The 21,067-nt window shown below is 46.5% G+C and overlaps 1 protein-coding gene across 1 annotated transcript in view; it reads right to left on the bottom strand.

Annotated features, from left to right (window-relative positions):
- Positions 1 to 1,169: 1,169 nt before the first annotated feature.
- PAPPA (pappalysin 1) overlaps positions 1,170 to 21,067 on the bottom strand; it is a 328,178-nt gene continuing 308,280 nt past the window's right edge. Inside the window, exon 22 of the mRNA XM_056860765.1 lies at positions 1,170 to 1,603. Coding sequence (XP_056716743.1) covers positions 1,496 to 1,603 — 108 coding nt within the window. The 3' untranslated portion in view covers positions 1,170 to 1,495. The remainder of the gene's footprint in view (positions 1,604 to 21,067) is intronic.

Genomic DNA, 21,067 nt, shown 5'->3' with positions numbered 1-21,067 from the left:
CTGCATTCCTGGGAGGTCGCATGTGGCCTCTGGATGCAGAACGAGGGATTTGGAGTCACATGAATTGCACCCAGTAAGTGCCACCAAGAAGCTGACCCCAGAGAGGACTGTGTGAAAGAGGTGAGATGGGCAGAGGCAGTAGCACCAGATGCCCCTTCTCTGGCAAGAAGGAGACCCCACCCTCATAATACTGATACGGTCAGCTCTGGGCTCTGGGAATCGTCCTCCTTTCTCTCCGCTGGTCCACACTTCCATCTCAAGAAAGAGTTGAGAAGGGAGAGATCCTCTAAGTACAGTGCAGGAGAAGGGGATGATGAGAAAGGCTGTATTTTTAGAGGGGCTGCTAAGTCATTTCAGGGGTGGGGGTATCCGGTGGCTGGTTTTCTGGCTGGTTGGTGCCCCGTTTTCTTGGCCCTCCTTGCCGAGGAGGCAGCCCGGAGGTTTGGAATGCAGGCAATTAGGTAAAGCAATTTAAGGCAGACTGTTTGGTTGCTTGGAGGTTGGTTTCCCCCTGTCCTGACACAGGAAGGGGGATCGGTTGTATGGGACATAGCAGCAGCAGGAGTAGCAGCAGCAGATATGCTTGAACGGCAAAAAAAGATGGAGGTTTCGGTTGACCCTCTTCTCTGTCCCACCCCCGCCCCCCTGGTGGTGCAGTTAGTGTGCCTCTGGTCCCTGGCCCCACCTTTAGCAGCTTTTGGCCTTCAGAACTTCGCCACAGGCATGACTCCCCAGTGCTGGCTTCTCCCCTTCTCCCCTCTCCCTGTAGAGCAATGTTGCTCATGGAGTTCCCCACCTGTGGCGAAAACATCTTTTCTCCCAGACTTTGGTTCTGTCACTCAGCACCAGACGAAGCTGGGCCTGACCTTGAAGGCTGGGCTCTTCCGCAAACTAGCCTGGAAGGCTGGGCTCTTCCGCAAATGGTTTTGGCCATGAATGTTGGAGAGAGCAAAGACTACTGAAACCCTTTGATCGCCATGACATGCTTTCTCTCTCTCATTCTCTCTCTCTTTCTCTCCACCCCCCTCCCTCTCTTGTTCTCTCTATAAATATTAGGTATATGTTTATATATGGCTTGTTTCTTGCTGTAATCTGGATACAAAAGCAAAACGTAACCGAAAAACATACAAACCTAAAACCTCAACCACAAATGGTTTGAATTAGGTGGATGCATAACGCATGCTCTTCCCCCCCATCCCAACTCTTAGAAGTACTCCACTGTTTGCGGTCGCTGTTTTGCTTGTTCTTGCTATTAAGATACATTTAATACAATAATCCCCTTATCCTCCCTCTCCCCCTCCCCACAATATTTCAGTTCTCCTTGGGCAAAGAAATTAAAGGCAGACTGGTTGAATTCTAAAGGTCCCTGGTGTAGAAATGCCATTCGGTCGAGCAGCTGAAATGTTTAAAAACGATACCAGAAAAGGGGATGTGATGATGTCTCTTCCTCGTCTGCCTTTGGTGGTGCTTCTCTTTTGTTCCCGTTTGCTGCGAGTTATCCAAAACTGAAGCCACGGAGATCCCGTCGGTTGTGCTCTCGGGCATTAGGATCGCGACACGCGCAGTCCCCCTGCAGATCACAGGACATCGGGAAGGGGATCACCTGGGCAAAAGAGGTGAGCAAACGGCCAATATCAGAGCGTGACTTTGTGCAACAGCTTGGAAATTCTATCACGCCTCTAGAAAGACTTCTTGGTAGGTCTTGAGAAATAAACCCTGGACAGGGGGGTCGAACTCATTTGTTACGAGGGCCTAGGGTGCCATCTTCCAGGTAGTACCTGGAGATCTCCCGGTATTACAACTGATCTCCAGCCGATAGAGATCAGTTCACCTGGAGAAAATGGCCGCTTTGGCCATTGGACTCTATGGCATTGAAGTCTCTCCCCTCCCCAAACCCCTCCCTCCTCAGGCTCCACCTCAAAAATCTCCAGGTATTTCCCAACCTGGACCTGGCAACCCTACGAGGGCCAGATATGACGTAAATGCCCCTTGGCTGGGCCGGGCCATGCCTCCCCAGCCCAGATCGAGAATGAGGGTGGGGGTGGCTGCCTTAGGGTTGCCAGGTCTGGACTCGGAAATACCTGGAGATTTTGGGGTGGAGCCTGAAAAGGGTGGGGTTTGGGGAGGGGAGGGATTTCAATGCTATAGAGTCCAATGGCCAAAGTGGCCATTTTTTCCCAGGGGAACTGATCTCTATCGGATGGAGATCAGTTGTAAGAGCAGGTGATCTCCAGCCACCACGTGGAGATTGGCGACCCTAGCAATGAAGAACACAAGTTAATTATGTGTTATGTGCATGTGCAGCCTTTTTTATACAAGTCCAATAAAGATGAAACATTTTTTATACACTTATTGTATTGTATGCCAATAAAGGTCTTGAATTGAATTGAAACTTTTTATATATAAAACATGTTTATATGCATTTGTTTAAGATTCCCTGCCCCACTCTCTTAATTATAGAATTACAGAATCATAGAGTTGGAAGGAACCACCAGGGCCATCTAGTCCAGCCCCCTGCACAATGAAGGACAGTCACAATTACCTCCCCCACCCAGGCCCCCAGTGACCCCTAATTCATGCCCAGAAGATGGGGGGGGGAACCCTCCAGAAAAAAAACCCTGGCCAATCTGGCCTGGAGGAAAATTGCTTCCTGACCCCAAAGTGGGGGCGATCAGCATCACCTGGGAGTGTAAGAAAGGGCCACAAGAGTCAAACAATGACACAGCCCTACCTACCCCCTCTCATGAGCTGCCTAAGTTCACAATCGTAAATTCCTTGAGGTGGTGTACAAAATTCCAACAAGTTTCACGCACGTATACAACTCTATTGCAATTAAAATATACTAAAAGGCCTGCATTAGCTAAAAAAAAATCAACAGCAGTATCCTATAGAAAACCTCACAGAAAAGCAATGAATTAAAACGAATGATGACAAAAGCTAAGCATAATTTAATACATAAAAGGGCCAGCTGGATCTGCGGTCCCTCACAGAAATTTCACCTGTGGAGATCCTTGGGAAGGGGTCAAACTCTGAAGAACAAGTCTAACACCTCAATACAGTTTTAATAAAACCATCTCCGAAAGACAAAAACCTGCACAAAATGGAGACATTTAATTATCAGGGAGAGGAACCAGGTTACACAGAGTAGCCTTGGTAAACTGGGACAGGTGACTTACATGCAAGACAAAAAAAATTGGCGGATTGTATGGTTGGTTGGAAGCTGGTTCTGTGATATAGTTTATTTATTTATTTTTGCTTTGCTGTGGATTTTTATTTTAATTGCTGCTATGTTTACAGCAACAGATTTCCATGTTACAGCTCCCAGCTCAGCTAAATAAACTGCGACCTAAACATACGGTTCCTAAGCCCAGTTAATAAAACTTCCCTTTTCTTTATGCTGATAGCTTCTATTGTCAACATTATTTTCTTCCCTCTTTTCCAAATGGCAGCAAAAAACAGACATCTTCCCATCAGCCACAACAGACTGCAACTTCATCGCCAACCTCGGGTCAATTGGTAATCACTGATTTATTGAAACAAAGGCATTTGTATCTTAAAATCTAATAAAAATCCCGATCAATACCATTTTATATGCTCGATAATTCATGCAAAACAGCAACCGTTGGGCCTCTTTTTAGTGCTGCACACAGAGTTTACCTTCATCTGAAATAAATGGACCGTGTCCAATATATTTCATCATTCCATCAACTATCACACAGGATGGTCCTGTGCCTATCAGCCGGGTGGTGAAACACGACCACCCATAGACAAAATGAGGGTTCTGCTTATTCCTGGCAACTCCTCAGTTACGCAGGAAGATAGTACTTGGTAAAAAAGATGAGAAAAGAGTGTGTGTGTGCGTGTGGGGGGAAACCCCAAAATTGTCCAAGGAAGATAAGCTCATTGCCCTGTACGAGGCAATGCTGAAGTCAGTTCAGAGTCAGCTGAAGGAAAAACAAAGGTGAGTGTGAAATTGACCTCTGTGGTCCTTAAGACCTTCGTGAAGGAAGAGATTTGAATCAAGGGAGAATTTCCAAATTGTTTGCTCCTTGGGTTTCATTGTGGGGCCTCGATGTGTTCCTGAAGTAGAAAAGAACAATCTATTTCATGTCCTTAATAAAGAAAAATACACAAATGCTCAATTTTGATAAGAAAGTAAGGATTGCATGTATTTCATCTGGAAGAGAAAAACTCGACGAAGAAAACGCACACATACACCATCTGGCAATGTTCTATCTCTTGAAGCATCTCTGAGAAGCCGAATCTTGTCTTTTCATCTTGACATCCTTGTAATGCAACCCTCCTCCCCTATTGTCCATCAAAAATATCTCCCTTTCCATACCACACTTCACAGTTCCATTCTAACCACAGTTATGCTCTTCTAAGCCCCAGGATAGCCCAATCTCAACAGATCTCGGAAGCTACGCAAGGTCAGCCCTGCTTAGTACTTGAATGGGAGACCACCAAGAAAGTCAGGGGTTGCTATACAGAGGCAGACAATGGCAAACCACCGCTGTTTCTCTTTCCCTGAAAAACCTACAGGATTGCCATAAGTTGACCTGATGGTAAAAATTGCAGTGAACATGCTAAGAAGAAGAAGAACTGGTTTTTATATGCCGACTTTCCCTTTTAAGGAGAATCAAACTTGCTTACAATCTCCTTTCCTTCCTCTCCCCCCAACAGACACCCTGTGAGGTAGGTAGGGCTGAGAGAGCTGTGACTAGCCCAGGGTCACCTTCCAACATTATGATTGTATGATTCTACCCCTTTGCCTGGTACCCTAGCTCCCCAATTTTCAGCACCAGGTCAAAATATTCTTATTTTCCCAGGTGTTTTAACAATGGGTTTACTGACTCTTTTTTTTGGGGGGGGGGATTCTTTTGGTAATATTTTAAATATTTATTATCATTTTCTGCCAAAATGTGTTGTCTTATGGGGAACAGTTAAAGACAGTCCATTGGACCAACTGCTTTTGATGGTCTTTAGTTTGTTTGTTTGTTTTTAAAAAGCTAACTTGTGAGAATCTTATTGAGAAAGTGAGGTAGAAATACCCTTAATAAATAAATAAATAAAATAGTAAACAGCGGGTGCAAACTGGCTGTGCTGGAAAGCAGTCATCGATTTGCAGTATTTCTCAGTTCTCTGTTCAGCAGGGGGTAGCTGGGAAAATAATAATAACAATAAAAACCTTGCAAAGACTGGCACCTGCCAACAACTATCTAGTTGACTGAGCAGAGCACAGAGCAGACTGATGACCACCCAGATCACTGAAGTAAGGATTCAGCCGATCCATATTGCACTGTGCACAGAGGGCTAGGGGAATTAGCTCACAATGGGACCGTTGGGGAGGGGCTGTGGCTCAGTGGTAGAGCGTCCACTTGGCATGCAGAGGGTCCCAAGTTCAATCCCCGGCATCTCCAGTTAAAGGGACTAAGCAAGAAGGTAATGTGAAAGACCTCAGCCTGAGAACCTGGAGAGCCGCTGCTGGTCTGAGTAGACAATACTGACCTCAATGGACCACGGGTCTGATTCAGTATAAGGCAGCTACATGTGTGTTCATGTGTGCCTCTCAGCCTATAGTGCAGGCATCAAAAGGTAAACAAACAATGCATCATTCCAGACCAAACAGTGCATCCCCAGCAGATTGATACTTGAGGAACATAAGGTTATCTGGGGGATGTATCAATCTGCTGGTGGTCCCCAGCTAGGGTTGCCAACTCCCTCTTCGCCACTGGCATGAGGTTTTTAGGGAGGAGACTGAGGAGGGTGGGGTTTGGGGAGGGGCTTCAATGCCATAAAGTCCAATTGCCAAAGTGGCCATTTTTCTCCAGAGGAACTGATCTCTATCGGCTGGAGATCACTTGTAATAGCAGGAGAACTCCAGCTAGTACCTGGAGGTTGGCAACCCTATCCCCAGCCCAAAGAGTGTCCAGCTGTCCTCGACCAGGGCCAGGGCCTTTACTGCCCTGGCCCCTGCCTGTTGGAACTGCCTCACAAATGAGGTCAGGGCCCTGCAGGACTTGAGGGAAATCTGCAGGGCCCTGAAAGATGGAGCTATTCTGCCAGGCTTATGGTTGAGGATAGCTACGGTTTTGTCAATCTGTGCTGGCTTCTCTGCTCCTCTTTTTTCATTACAGCGTTTAAACTACGGAAAAGTTTTAATAGGCCTGATATAGGTAATTCAATGGCTTGACATGGTCAGCAATATGCAGGCAAATGATTTTAATGGGTGGGGGGAGAGTCTTTGTTCTTTTATTTCAATGTGTTGTAGAATATGTTATTGGGATTTAGGATCAATACATGCTGCGGGTTGAATGTTTTAGGGTTGGATTGTTAAGGTCTGTGACCACAACATGAATAAATTTGATTGATTGATTTAGTTGGATTATTAGATGGGGAGATCTTGCTCGGCAACTTGCTCTTTGTTGGCTCTTCGCCCCAATTACTCCACTGAGGAGCACCATTTTATGCATTATATACTGATTTGACTGATCTATTGTTTGCAGGTACTCATGGGGCTGTTTAAATTAAAATGTAGTTTATTTTTATACAAAAGGTTTTAATGTACTAAGGGAATCTAATTTATTCCGATTTCATCATAAGCCGCTCTGAACCCGGTTTTGCTGGGGAGAGTGGGATATAAGAATGCTACTTCTGGGCCACAGTGTGTGTGAACAAGATCGTGGGGTACAGGTGGACGATAAGTTAAATATGAGCAGCCAGTGTGATGCAGTGACAAGAAAAGCTTGGCTTGCATCAACAGAGGCATAACATCCAAATAGCAAGATGTCATAGTTCCACTGTACACTGCATTGGTCAGGCTTCACCTGGAGATCTGTGTGCAGTTCGGGAGGCCTCACTTCAAAAAGGATGTGGATAGAATCGAGTGGATGCAGAGGAGAGCGACGAGGATGATCAGGGGCCTGGAGACCAAGCCCTACAAGGAAAGGCTGAGAGATGTGGGAATGTTTAGTCTAAAGAATAGGAGGTTGAGGGGGGAATGATTTCTCTCTATAAGTATTTGAAGGGCTGTCACTTAGAGGAGAGCAGGATAGGACCCGCAATAATGGGTTTAAATTGTGGGAGGAAAGGTACCGCTGGATATTAGGATTTATTTATTTTTTACAGTAACTGTTCAGAAATAAAGTTGGTGTTGATGTCCTGCTGGTGAGTCTTGTGGGGGTATTGTTGGCAATGACCTGGATGGCCCAGGCTAGCCTGATCTTGTCAGATCTCAGAAGCTAAGCAGGGTCAGCCCTGGTTAGTATTTGGATGGGAGACCTCCAAGGAATACCAGGGTTGCTGTGCAGAGGAAGGCACTGGCAAACCACCTCTGTTAGTCTCTTGCCCTGAAAACCCCAAAAGGGGTCGCCATAAGTCGGCTGCAACTTGACGGCACTTCACACACACACATGGAAAACACAACTAGATGGGCCTTTAGTCTGATCCAGCAGGGCTCTTCTTATATTCATAATCTAATTCTTAAAGCAGATAATATATATGCGAGTTAAAAAGCAGATTATGACAAAAGCCATTTTTATTTTTTTAAAAAACTAAGTGAAAATACATCATGTGATGTAGCCTTAAAATCATTAAATGACTTGATTTTTTAATCATGAACGTATTTCCCAATGTTTAAAGATATGCTGGTTACCTTCTCAAATGTTATCTGTGCTGACTTGGGTTTGTCATCTTTTAACGATGGACAGCAGGTCTAGGTCCCTATTCTTTTCTAGAGTGTTGTTCTGCTTCTAAAGCAGCTCGTGACCTACAAAGCTTATACGAACTACTTTTTTGCAGCAGAACGGAACTCTGTTCAGAGACTGCAGCTCAGGTCTTGCAAAGAAGTGGAAAGGAAAGGAAGCGAGCGAGTTCCCGAAACTGGCTGTCTCTTTAAAAACAAAGAAGTACAAGAGCTGAAGAAATCGCCTCCGGCAGTACTTTGGCAAAAGGAAGTCAATTTCAGTGGATTGCATCAGGAATTTACATAAAGAGAAGAACAGGGACAAGTGGGGAGGGGGGGATTTGGTGCCTGGAGTGAATTCCCAGGAGACTTTCCCATCTGCGCAGACCAAGTTAATGACCTAATTCCCCTCCCTTCCTGGACAACGCCACAACCTGTTCTAATGTTTTCTGTGAGCATCGTGCAGATTCACTCCCTGCTGACACATTGGCTTCCTCCTTCTAGGGCTTTCTTCTTCTTCTTCAAAGCTCCACAACGTGTAGTCAGCCCTTCCCGTCTGTCCTCGACACAACACGTTTTGTCATGGGGGTTTCTGGGAATGTGCGCTTCACATTGCATGCATGCATGTTCCCACTGCTGCGCACGCTGTCCCTCCCCACTCCATGCGTGTGCCTGCCTGCCTCCTCAACATAACATGCCACTCTCTTTACACCCGTTATGCAAACGAAGGGCAGGTCGCTGTCGATTTCCCAACTAGGGAAGTGTGTCTGTCAGGGAGTGGCAGAATGTCAAAATAGATAACTCTGGATCTAGAGCCCCCGAGCTGAGCAGACTTTTAAAAACATAAAAATAGCCTGGCGGGATCAGGCCCAGCATATGTTTCATTTAGACTTGCTATTTGTACAGGTCAAGAGAAAATACACCTGTGCTGTTACTGGGAAGTAAAGGAAATAATCAGCACACAGCTCCAAATAAATACAAAGTCAATGACTCTACAAGATCTATATATCGTGACAACAATCACTGTATTAGTTTATACACTCTTTGTACAAAAAAAATTTTTTTGTGCAATGTAACAAGACCAATGGTAAGGTGCATATGGGGTTGCATAACTAAATGTGGGGGCCGTGGAATTTTTTTAATAAATTGTAAAATTATATGTATACCAAAGAATTTTTTTAAAAAATAAATTCCTTTATGATTTATTATCAGTAAATGTTTGATTTGTATACCTATTTTATATACCTATATACCCGGGGTCACGTATAAATTTCTTGGGCAAAAAGGGGGCACAAGTGGAAAAAGTTTAAGAAGCCCTGGTGTAGCCCACTCACCAATCCCTTACACTTGGACTAATGGAGGAGGTAGGGTTGCCAGGTCCCTCTTCGCTACTGGTGAGAAGTTTTTGGGGTGGAGCCTGAGGAGGGTGGGGCTAAGGGAGGGGAGAGACTTCAATGCCTTAGAGTCCAGTGGCCAAAGTGGCCATTTTCTCCAGGGGAACTGATCTCTATCGGCTGGAGATCAGTTGTAATAGTAGGAGATCACCAGCTACTACCTGGAGGTTGTGCAACTCTAGGGGGAGGGCAGAAATGGCATTGCATGATACTTCTGGTTTTCAGCCAGAAGAGCCATCAGTGCATCAGGCAACACTCTGGAATTCCTTCAAAATTCGATGGTGATACCACAGAGTTTGAGGAGGATTCCAGAACATCAATTGACTTGCAATGTTATTTCTGCCCTGTGCCCCATCTCCAAATCTCCCAGGGGTGTGAGGTGACAGCCCAGCAACATGAATTTCATTCAGCATTTTGTTTCCTACAGAGATCAACCAGATGCCTTAGAGGCTCTCAAGCCGGGGAACAAAGGCACAAGCCATCCCGGTTGTTGTGTCTCGCAAGTTAATTATATGTCATGTGTAGAAGTATGTCCCTTCGTATGACCTGAACCTGCTGCCCATCTCCTTCATTGATGGCCTCCAAGTTCCTAGGACTAGAAAGGAAGGAAAAGTGCTGCCTCCGTTTTCCCCACTCCATGCATAATTTTATAAAGCTCTATCATATCTCCCCTTAATTGACTTTTTCTTCTTAACTAACCTCCAAACAGGTTAACTTTCCTTTCACTAAGGAATGTGCTATCAACCTTTGGTCATTCTGGTTGCCCTTTCTTGCACCTTCCCCAGCTTTACAAAGATCCTTTCTGAGAAGAGAAGGCGAGCTTTTCATTGCCACATATGAACCCCCAAGCTGTGAACACACCTGCCCCTTTCAAATAAGAGGGCTTTTCCATGTGACTTATACACACTGAAGAAGAAGAGTTGGTTTTTATATGCTGACTTTCTCTACCACTTAAGGAAGTATCAAACCGGCTTACAATCATCTTCCCTTCCCCTCCCCACAATGGAAATTCTGTGAGGTAGGTAGGGCTGTGACTAGCCCAAGGTCACCCAGCTGGCTTCACGTGTAGGAGTAGGGAAACAAATCCAGTTCACCAGAGTAACCTCTGCCACTCATGTGGAGAAGTGGGGAATCAAACCCAGTTCTCCAGATCAGAGTCCACCACTCCAAACCACCGCTCTTAACTACTACACTACGCTGGCTCTCTGAGCCATGCTGAGACCACTGATCAAGGCGATCAAGTAGTAGGTGGTGTGAAAGACCTCTACCTGAGACCCTAGAGAGAGCTGCTGCTTGTCATAGAAAGCAATACTGACATTGATAGAAGAAGAAGAAGAAGAAGAAGAAGAAGAAGAAGAGTTTTATATGCCAACTGTCTCTACCACTTAAGGAAGAATCAAACCAGCTTACAATCACCTTCCCTTCCCCTCCCCACAACAGACACCCTGTGAGGTAGGTAGGGCTGAGAGAGCTGTGACTAGCCCAGGGTCACCCAGCTGGATTCATGTGTAGGAGTGGGAAACCAACCCGGTTCACCAGATTAGCCAGCATCTGGAGAACCGGGTTTGATTCCCCACTCCTCCACATGAGTGGTGGAGTGGGGAATCAAACCCGGTTCTCCAGATTAGAGTCCACTACTCCAAACCACCGCTTTTAACCACTACACCACGATGTAGTTCATCTATCCTTCTCCACTCCCTGCACCCAAAGAGTCCATCAGTGAATGTTCAGTTTGACCCTAGTGCCAAAATTCCTCCACTGAAGGAATATTTTTCATAACATGAGGAGGAATTAAGATGCACGCTGGTTCCTTTGTAACCATGCTGGTTTTCCATCCAAAAAGGAAAACTGTCCATGCATGTTCTTCAGCAGCAATGGTAGTTCCAGACATCCTCCCACAGTGGAAAATGTTACACTGGGATACGCTCAGAGGTTTACAAGAGAGGGATCAAAGTGCCTTGAAATATAATGAGATATTGGAGGGTTCACTGACAGCAGAGGACGAGACTGGAGGAAGGAGATTCCCCAATAAGAAAAACAAACACCGAAATGAAATCCCCCTCTCCCAAGGTCAGCTCAACAAACAGATGCTTGTGACCAGCTAGTATGTACATAGGAAGCGATGCTTGGAAAGAACAAATTACAGATGCCCCTCGGAGACCGAGATGATTCACAGACATTTTAACATGGCAGTACTTGGTTAGATGGGTGGGTGGCGGGAACTGAAAGCTCTAGCAAGGCCAAGATCCTGCAGCAGCTAGAACAAAAAATACCTGTTAGAAGAACGTAATTCTGACCTGGATGGCCCAGGCTAGCCTGATCTCCTCAGATCTCAGAAGCTAAGCAGGGTCAGCCCTGGCAAGTATTTGGATGGGTGACTTCCAAGGAATGCCAGTGTCGTGACACAGAAGCAGGCAATGAACATAAGAACATAAGTAAGGCCATGCTGGATCAGACCATGGTCCATAAAGTCTAGCAGTCTGTTCACACAATGGCCAACCAGGTGCCTCTAGCAATCCCACAAATAAGACAACTGCAGCAGCATTATCTTGCCTGTGTTCCAAAGCACCTAATATAGTAGGAATGTTCCTCTGATCCTGGAGAGAATAGGTGTGCATCATGACTAGTATCTGTTTTGACTAGTAGCCATGGATAGTCCTCTCCTCCATGAACATATCCACTTCCCTCTTAAAGCGTTCCAAGTTGGCAGCCATCATCACATCCTGGGGCAGGGAGTTCCACAATTTAACTATGTGTTGTGTGAAGAAATACTTCCTTTGATCTGTTTGGAATCTCTCACCCTCCAGCTTCAGCAAATGACCCCGAGTTCTAGTATTATGAGAGGCAGAAAAGCTTCTCCCCGTCCACTCTCTCCATACCATGGATAATTTTATAGACCTCTATCATGTCTCCCCTTAACCACCTTCTTTCCAAGCTAAACAGCCCGAAGCCCGAAGCAAACCACTTCTGAACATCACTTGCTTTGAAAACCCTACTGGGTCACCGTAAGTCAGCTTTGACTTGAATGCAAAAAGAAAGACAGAAAGAAAGAAAGAAAGAAAGAAAGAAAGAAAGAAAGAAAGAAAGAAAGAAAGAAAGAAAGAAAGAAAGAAAGAAAGAAAGAAAGAAAGAAAGAAAGAAAGAAAGAAAGAAAGAAAAGGAAAAAAGTAAAGGAAAAAAAAGAAAAAGAAAAAAAAACCCCATAAGAGCAGTTATAATAGCAGGAGATCGCCAGCTAGTACCTGGAGGTTGGCAACCCTAATGGCAGCAGCTTCCCCCCCCCCCAAGCATTTGAGGTGCTGGCCCATTGGGTTGGCTACTCCGTTTCGCAGATCCTTATGTGCTTGGCAATGGGCTGTGTACATGCAAATGCATGAAAGAATTCTCAGCACTTATCTCCTGACACTGCCACCTATGACTGCTGTAGTGGAGCATGACAATTGAGTCAAAGGGAGTTTATAAAAGTTTGAAAAGCCACAAACAGAGGCCAAATCCCACAGACTTAGAATAAAAATCGCATCAATTCGTAAAGTGCAGCATAAATAGAAGAAGAGCCTTGTGGCCCTGGCTTCTTTTTTCTCCCATCCTTCCTTCCGATTCTTGTAGCATTGCTAAGTAGGAATCCTGGGAAAAACAGAGTTTCACTTACCTGTAACTGTTGTTCATCTGGTGGATCTTCTATGCAGGCACACATTGGGGACTGCACAGGCGCAGGCCAGCCACGGATAAGATTTGTCAGCTTCTAGCAAAATCTAGAGAGAGTGCTCCCCCTCCCCTTGGGGCATGCAATCTTCCCGTCCACCGGTCACATGAGCCAAGGGGGAGGGAGCACTCTTCCCTCCAGTTCTCCAACCTGTCGCCACAGAACCAACCACTGGTCTAGCGGAAAGGTCCACAGCGGGGAAGGAGGGAGGGATGTGTGCCTGCATAGAAGTTCTACCAGATGAACAACAGTTACAGGTAAGTGAAACTCTGTTTTTCATCTGCATGGCTTCTATGCAGTCCCACATTGGGAGAGTAGCGAGCTCGCTTACCAGGACGGAGGGTGTGGGACAGTCACCGAAATAAAGACTGCAGTACGGCACATCCCACGGCTGCATCTCTCGCTGAGTCCACATCCATAGCGTAGTGTTTCATAAACGTGGAGGGCGTGGACCAGGTGGCAGCCTTACAGATATCCCGGAGATCTATCTTGGAAGAAAAGGTGATGGAAGCTGCATACGCTCTGGTAGAGTGTGCTCTAATCATAGGAGGGCATTCTTGGTGAGCAAGATCATAGGCCAGTTTAATGGTTGATGTGATCCACCTCGAGAGAGTTTGAGGAGAAGCACAATGACCTTTATGGTGTCCCCCAAAGCAAACAAAAAGGTTATTGTCCTTACAAAAGTCCTGAGACCTCTTAATGTAAAAAAGGAGGGCTCTTTGGACATCGAGGGAGTGAAGCGCTCTATCAGCATCTGATGATGGGTGAGGGGAAAAAACAGGGAGGACAATGTCTTGTGTAAGGTGGAAGGCCGATAGGACCTTAGGTAAAAAGGATATCTTTGGCTTCAGTACCACCCTATCCGATGGAACTTAGTATAAGGAGGGGAATGTGAGAGCGCCAGTAAGTCGCTTACTCTCCTTGCCGAGGTGATTGCGACCAAAAAGGCCATCTTAAATGAAAGTAGAGCCAGTTCATAGGTGGCGAACGGCTCAAACGGAGGTCTCATGAGCTGTGAGAGGACTAAGGAGAGACTCCACTGAGGAATGGGAGGAGTGACGGGAGGATATAAATTAGTGAGACCTCTCAAAAACCTTTTGGAAAGGGGATGAGAAAAAACTGAAAAGGAGTTGATATCCGGATGAAAAGCCGAAATAGCGGCTAAATAAACTTTAATGGATGAATTAGATAAATCTTCATATTTGAGTGTTAACAGATAATCAAACACAGAAGATAGTGGGCAAGTAATTGGTGAAACATCTTTGACCTTAACCCGATTAGAAAAATGTCTCCATTTAGCGTCATAGGACCACCATGTGGAGGACTTCAAAGAGTGTAGTAAAACCTTAGCTACCCTGTCAGACCACTGCCCTGGGGCCGCACCCTCCAGGCAGCAAGTTGTAGGTCAAAACGGAGTGACAATGATGGCATCTGTCTTGTCGGGGTTCAATTTGGCCAGGACCTTGTGAAGTAAAAGGAATGGGGGAAAGAGATAAAAGAGAGCCCCGTTCCAAGTTGCTTGAAAGGCATCCCCCAGAGAGCCCGGGCTGGCTCCCGCCCTCGAATAAAACCTGTGACACACGGAGTTGAGGTGTGTGGCAAAGAGGTCTATTTGCGGGTAACCCCACTGTCGGAATATTTGGTGGAGACAGTCGTTGCTTAAGGTGAGCTAGTGCGTTTGATTGGGAAGGCGACTCAGAGCGTCTGCTAACGTGTTGCTCTTGCCTGCGATGTGAATCGCTACGAGAGTAGCATCGTGAGTTATGGCCCATTCCCAAATGTCGCTGGCCTCTTTAGAGAGCGAAACGGACCCTGTGCCGCCCTGCTTGTTTATATAATACTGGGCGGTGGAGCTGTCTGTAGCGATCTGAATGTGATGTCCTTCCAGGTGCCCTGTGAATGAAGACAGAGCGAGACGGATGGCACGAAGTTCCAATAAATTTATGTGCAACTGGGATTCTAGGTGCGACGATGTACCCCATGACGTAAGGTTACCACAATGAGCCCCCCATCCAGAAAGGGAAGCATCTGTGCACAGGTGCTGCTCAGGAGATGGATGATGAAAGGGGATGCCTGAGAGGATATTGACATAATGTGCCCACCACTGTAGGGAAGAAATGATGTATCTGGGGATAGATAGGCATTTGTGCTGGGGATCTACATTGAGCCTAAATGCCCGGAGGAACCAATTTTGGAGCGGGCGCATACGGACGCATGCATACTCTACCACAGCTGTGGTAGAGGCCATGAGGCCTAACAACTGTTGTATATGATAGGCTGTTCAAAAATGTTTCCTAGTGAACCTAGCCACCAGTTTTTGAATGGCACGACCTCTTTGTACAGGGAGGAAGGCCCTGGCTTGCTCAGCATTCAAACGCGCTCCAATGAAGGTCTGCACTTGTGCAGGGACAAGTTTGGACTTGGAAAAATTAACTAAAAGACCCAAGTTGTTAAGGACTGAAAGGACTAAATCAACTTGTGTGGCCAACTCCGACTGAGATGGACCCACGATTAACCAATCGCCGAGGTAGGGAAATATTACACAACACTTCAGGGCAAGGTGAGCTACCACAACCGCAAGGCACTTTGTAAAGGTCCTGGGGGCCGTAGACAACCCGAATGGTAACACATTGTACTGGTAACATTTCCTGTTCATTCAAATCTCAGGTATTGGCGACACTCTGTGTGAATCGCGATGTGGAAGCAAGCATCGCGGAGATCTAACACTATGAACCACATATGCCTGTCCAGAAGGGGAAGCACTTCCGGGAGCGAGAGCATATGGAATTTTCTGGTCCTAATAAAGGCATTAAGGTCCTGGAGATCCAGGATAGGGTGCTTCCCCCCTTTTTATCCACAAGAAAAAAGCGGGAGTAAAACCCGCGATTTTGGTTGGAAGATGGAACCTCTGCAATAGCCCCCTTGGAGAGGAGACTGTCAACCTTTTGTACAAGTAGGTCAGGGGCCAGTGTTGGAGAGTGGCCCAACCGCCTATATGGAGGTAACATATCAAACTCTATGAAGTAACCGACATTTATTATTTTCAGAACCCAGGCATCGTTGGTAATCGAAAAACAAGCATGGAAGAAAGCAGACAGGCGATCAAGAAAACAAATGGACACATCTAGTCATGTCTGTTTTGGCTTGTTAAAACGGGCCGGAGACCCTCTGGGGCCTTTGCGGACCCTAGGTTTGTTTTGGAACTTCCTTTCATTTTGAGGGCGAGGAAAGGATGGGTGAAATGACGGTTGTGTAAAAGAACCCTGAAAATGGTATGGGTGGGAAGGCTGGTTGGCTTGCAGGCCAAAGTAACGCCACTTAAAGTCGGGCGCCTGAGGGGTAATCCCTAGGGATTTTGCATTTGTTTTATTCTTTTTCAAGCAATCCAGGAAGGTATCCGTTTGGTCACTGAATAAGGATGTCCCTTCAAATGTAAGGTCCTCGATACGTGATCTAATATCATAGGGGAGTGCAGATTGACGTAGCCAAGTGTGTCTGCGAATAACTATAGCGGACACAATGGCTTTACTGGACGAATCCGCCATGTGGCGTGCCACCGTGAGCTGCTGTCTTGCTAAAGACATGCCTTCTGACTGAATGGCTACCGCCGAAGGATGCTGGTCATCAGGAAGGACAGAAATTTGAGGGGATACACCATCCCAAAGGGAGTATTGATATCTGGCCATGACAGTAAGGAAGTTGGAAATGCGAAGGCCTACCGCACTAGAAGTGTAATTTTTTCTAGCAAGGGTATCCAGTTTATGACCCTCTCTATCCTGTGGAGAGGAATGTGCTCCTGACCTATATTTACCAGGCAAGGCCTCCACTATGACGGAATTAGGTGGGGGTGCTGATAAAGGAACTCTCCACCTTCCCTGCAAATCTTATAGAGATTCTCTACTCTTTTGGTGGATGAGGGGACTGAGGCAGGCTTAGCCCAGTTGGTACGGACCACCTCGAGAATGCTTTTTATCATGGGGAGGGCCACAGGGCCTACATCAGGGCTATGGAGGATATCCATAATATCATCTATCAGACCGGAATCCTCCGGTTTAAAATCAATTTTAAGAGCCTTCGCCATGCGAATTAGTTGTTCCGCGTATAAGCGAACATCTCCCATAGGAGAAACCGGTTTAGAGTCCCCGATAGTGTCCTCGGGTGAGGGAACTGAAGCGCAGGATTCCTCATCCTCATCCGAACCAGGAGAGAAGGAGGCGTCATACTCGGAATGATCAGTGTCCCTTGACATGGAAGGACACCTGGATAGAGGAGGCTTGCGAAGCAGCGCTTGCCTTGGACGGACGGAATCTTTGGATCGGTCATCAGGATAGCGAGACGGCGTGTGTCGACGCCGACGAGAGCCTCTGGAAGGCGAACGTGAACGGGAGCGACAGTGACGACGACGGTCAACTGAAGAACCCGAGTAAACTAAGGGAGTCGGGTATCGGCGTCAAGAAACATCCCGGCGCCGACGGGAGGGAGACCGGCTCCTAGAGGAGGAACGGTGCCTCCGAATGATAGGACTGCATGAACGAAGTGAACGGCTATGTCCGGTGATTAACTGCTTGGATGATGAACGACGAGTGTGAACATCTGGACCATGTGAGCGAAGTGAACGGCTATGTCCGGAGATTAACTGTTTGGATGAAGACTGGTGAGATTGGGAGCGGTGAGAAGTAGATCGGTGCCGACGATGAACGGATCGGCTTCAATGATAGGATTGGCTCCGATGAGACGAACGGCTCCGACACGAGGATCGGCTCTGACGACGGGATCGGCTTCGACGAGAAGAACCGCTGCACCGTCAGAGCATGGAAGCAGGGTTGACCATTATACTTGGATGGGAGACAATGACACCTCGACTCATCAATTGCCTTAAAATCCTTGATGGGGTTGCCATAAGATGGCTGTGACTTGATGGCACATTTCACCTTTACAGAGATGACAGGTGCCCTATAGATAAACTGGTGGCAGTGTGAAAACAACAGGTGCCCTATAGATAAACTGGTGGCAGTCTGAAAATTGTGAAGCTGAGGTCGTTGGTGACCTGGTACTCATACAAAATCCTGCAACCTCTTTTTGTCTTGCTGGGAGTATCTTGTGCTATTGAGAAGCCTGTGCATTACATGTCCCCGTTCCCCCCGCCCCTCCAGTTTGGTTTAAAAAAATAAAACAATTATCAGTACAAAAACCATGGCTAGGAAAACAAACAGAGGTCACTCGGTACAAACATATTTATGGCTGTCACATAGGGCATACCACTTTAAAGCAAACCTTGAACTCAAGCATGTAAAGCCCTGGAAGAGTGATAGGAATGAGTGATTGCTCCCTATTTTGTTTCTTTTTATATCGCTGGTTTATGCTTGGGTCTGTGGTTTTGGTTCTCACTTTTATTTCACTCCTGGTTTTGTGGATTTGTTTGTTTGCATAGGCATGTTGGCATCATTTTTATATGCACACCATTGGGTATTTTAATGTACAATATATGCCATTTACACGTATAACTGGCATATGATGCTGATTTCCTGATGCACAAATAATACTGAAAGATTTTATGGGAAAGGTCTGGTGTGAGCAAACAGGAAATGGTGCAAAATAAAAAATCGCGGGTTCCATTTGGAAAAGGGAGAAGTGGCAATTGGGATGGGGATTTTGTGGGAGGTGCAGGCGGAAACCACAGGGATGAGCAATTCATAGTCATCCCTAGTGTGTGTTTCTATGTGTCTGTCTGCCTGTATTTACATAAGAAACAGAGAGACAGGAGGGTGGTTATCACCGGAGACCATCAGATTGTTCCGCTCTGTTCTCTTTGAGCAACCCTTGCAACAGAAACAGATGGGAGGATATTCTGCACTCACACGCAAAACCATGAAAGCAAAGCGGGAGGAGCTTAGAGGGCAGTTTATAGCCTCTTGGAATCCAGTGGGAATATTTCTCTGCTCGATGGAGCACTTTTAAGATGAAGGATATACATATCGAACCTCTGTGCCATGTTCTGTTTACATGCACTCAAATTTCACTCATCGTACATGCATTTTAAACCATTACTTATGCCTCAATAAACCATATGCCTACCTATCTCATTGTTATCTACCTATGTTAGATAACCTCAACAGATAGGGGCTGTGGCTCAGTGGTAGAGCACTTGCTTTGTATGCAGATGGTCCCAAGTTCAATCCCTAGCATCTCCATTTAAAGGATCAGGTAGTAAAGGATCAGGTAGTCAGTGATGTGAAATACCCTGAGACCCTGGAGAGCTACTGCAGGTCAGAGTAACATCCTGCTCCAGGATGTGGTGGTGGCTGCAAACTAGGAAGGCTTTAAGAGGGGAGTGGACATGTGCATGGAGGAGAGGGCTACTCATGGCTACTAGTCAAAGTGGATACTAGTCATGATGCATACCTATTCTCTCCAGGATCAGAGGAGCATGCCTATTATATTAGGCACTTTGGAACACAGGCAGGACAGTGCTCCTGCAGTCGTCTTGTTTGTGGGCTTCCTAGAGGCACCTGGTTGGCCACTGTGTGAATAGACTGCTGGACTTTATGGACCATGGTCTGATCCAGCATGGCCTTTCTTATGTTCTTATGACTACTGTCAGCTCCGCTTCGGGAATGCCTGCCCCCCCCCCATGCCAGCGCTGCATATCGCTTCCAGGATTTAGCTCCAGGAGAGGCTGCGGTGTTGGAGGAGAGGTGTGCAGCTGTGTGGCACCCAAGCGCCAACAGAACTGCCCCTCCGCTAGCTTGTCTCTTATTCCATGATAAGAGGCCACTTATGCTGGTGGCAGGATCACGCTGCCTCCAGACCACTTTCAGCCCCCCACCTCAGAAATGGGCTGTGTGAGTCATCTAAAGGTCTACCTCAAATGATTTTGCACCTTTTCCTTGCTACCTCTTATGTCTGGCGTTTCATCCCAGAACACCTTTGCCTTGAAGCATTTTGCCCAACCTAATGCAATGATGAGCCAGAGCAATGCAGTGGTTTGAGCGGCAGACTCGAATTCGAAGAACTGGGTTCAATTCCCCACTCCTCCACATGAAGCCTGCTGGGTGACCTCAGGCCAGTCACAGTTCTCTGAGAACTCTCTCAGCCCATGCACAGGCAGGCAATAGCAAATCACCTCTGTTAGTCTCTTGCCTAGAAAACCCTATGGGGTTGCCATAAGTCAGCTGTGATCTGATGGCTCTTTCCACCACAGCCCATGAAATGACAAATAAGTAGGTGTAGTGGAAACTATTGTGGATTGTTTATCCCTGTCCTCAACTCCCCTTCCCTTTGTCATTTCCCCTGCTAATTTTTATATCGCCAGTCCCTCAGAGAAAAGTGCTGCCTTATTTTCCTCTCTAAAGCACGACACCCATTCATGATCCTACCTATATAGCTATGGAGATGATCATGATATTACACTGGGGGGGGGGGGAAGTAGATAGGTTGGAAGAAGAAAAAGAGTTGGTTTTTATATGCCAACTTTCTCTACCACTTAAGGTAGAATCAAACCAGCTTACAATCACCTTCCCCTCCCCTCCCACAACAGACACCCTGTGAGATAGGTGGGACTGAGAGAGCTCTAAGAGACCTGTGACTAGCCCAAGGTCACCCAGCTGGCTTGATGTGCAGGAGTGGGGAAACCAACCAGGTTCACCAGATTAGCATCCACCGCTCATGAGGAGGAGTGAGGAATCAAACCTGGTTCACCGCTCCAAACCACCACTCTTAACCACCACACTACGCTTGCACTCACCTTCCCTCCCTTTTCTTTTGGAAGCACTACAGAATGTGCTTCGTTCCTGTTAGAAATATCTCCTGCCCTTGCTGAAAATCCTTCGGGTTACATGTGGTGGTTGCCAAAGCAGACGAGGATTCTCTGGGCAACCACAAAACTATTTTGGGTGCTATCCGTGCTATTACCGGAGTGATGTAATATTGTCAGTTTTACTGTTCAAGTATTCACACCCACTCCTTTTTTTTTTTTTTGTCTCTGGAAAAAAAACGGGGGGGGGGGACTTGCAGACTGGTTGTGCTTCCAGTAAACAACATCAGGTTCTCCAGAATGTGTGCTGTTTGCGTTCTTTCCCAAGGCGTGTCCCAGTTTGCGAGGTAGGGCCCCAAGACTGAAGGACTGACAGCTGAAATGGTATGTTTGGTGTGGTTCTGCAATCAGAAGGACGGGTTTGGTTGGCTGTTCCCCCTCCCCCCCAAAGGGCTCTAATGCTGCAGAGGCGATTCATAACTGGATTGCCAAAAAGAATACCAAGGAAGAGGGTCTCCTTCCATTTTGCAGTG

The sequence above is a fragment of the Euleptes europaea genome, chromosome 14, assembly GCF_029931775.1.
Source record: "Euleptes europaea isolate rEulEur1 chromosome 14, rEulEur1.hap1, whole genome shotgun sequence".
Taxonomy (NCBI): domain Eukaryota; kingdom Metazoa; phylum Chordata; class Lepidosauria; order Squamata; family Sphaerodactylidae; genus Euleptes; species Euleptes europaea.
Note: the sequence above shows the minus strand (reverse complement) of the source record. Positions and strands in the feature narration are given on the sequence as shown.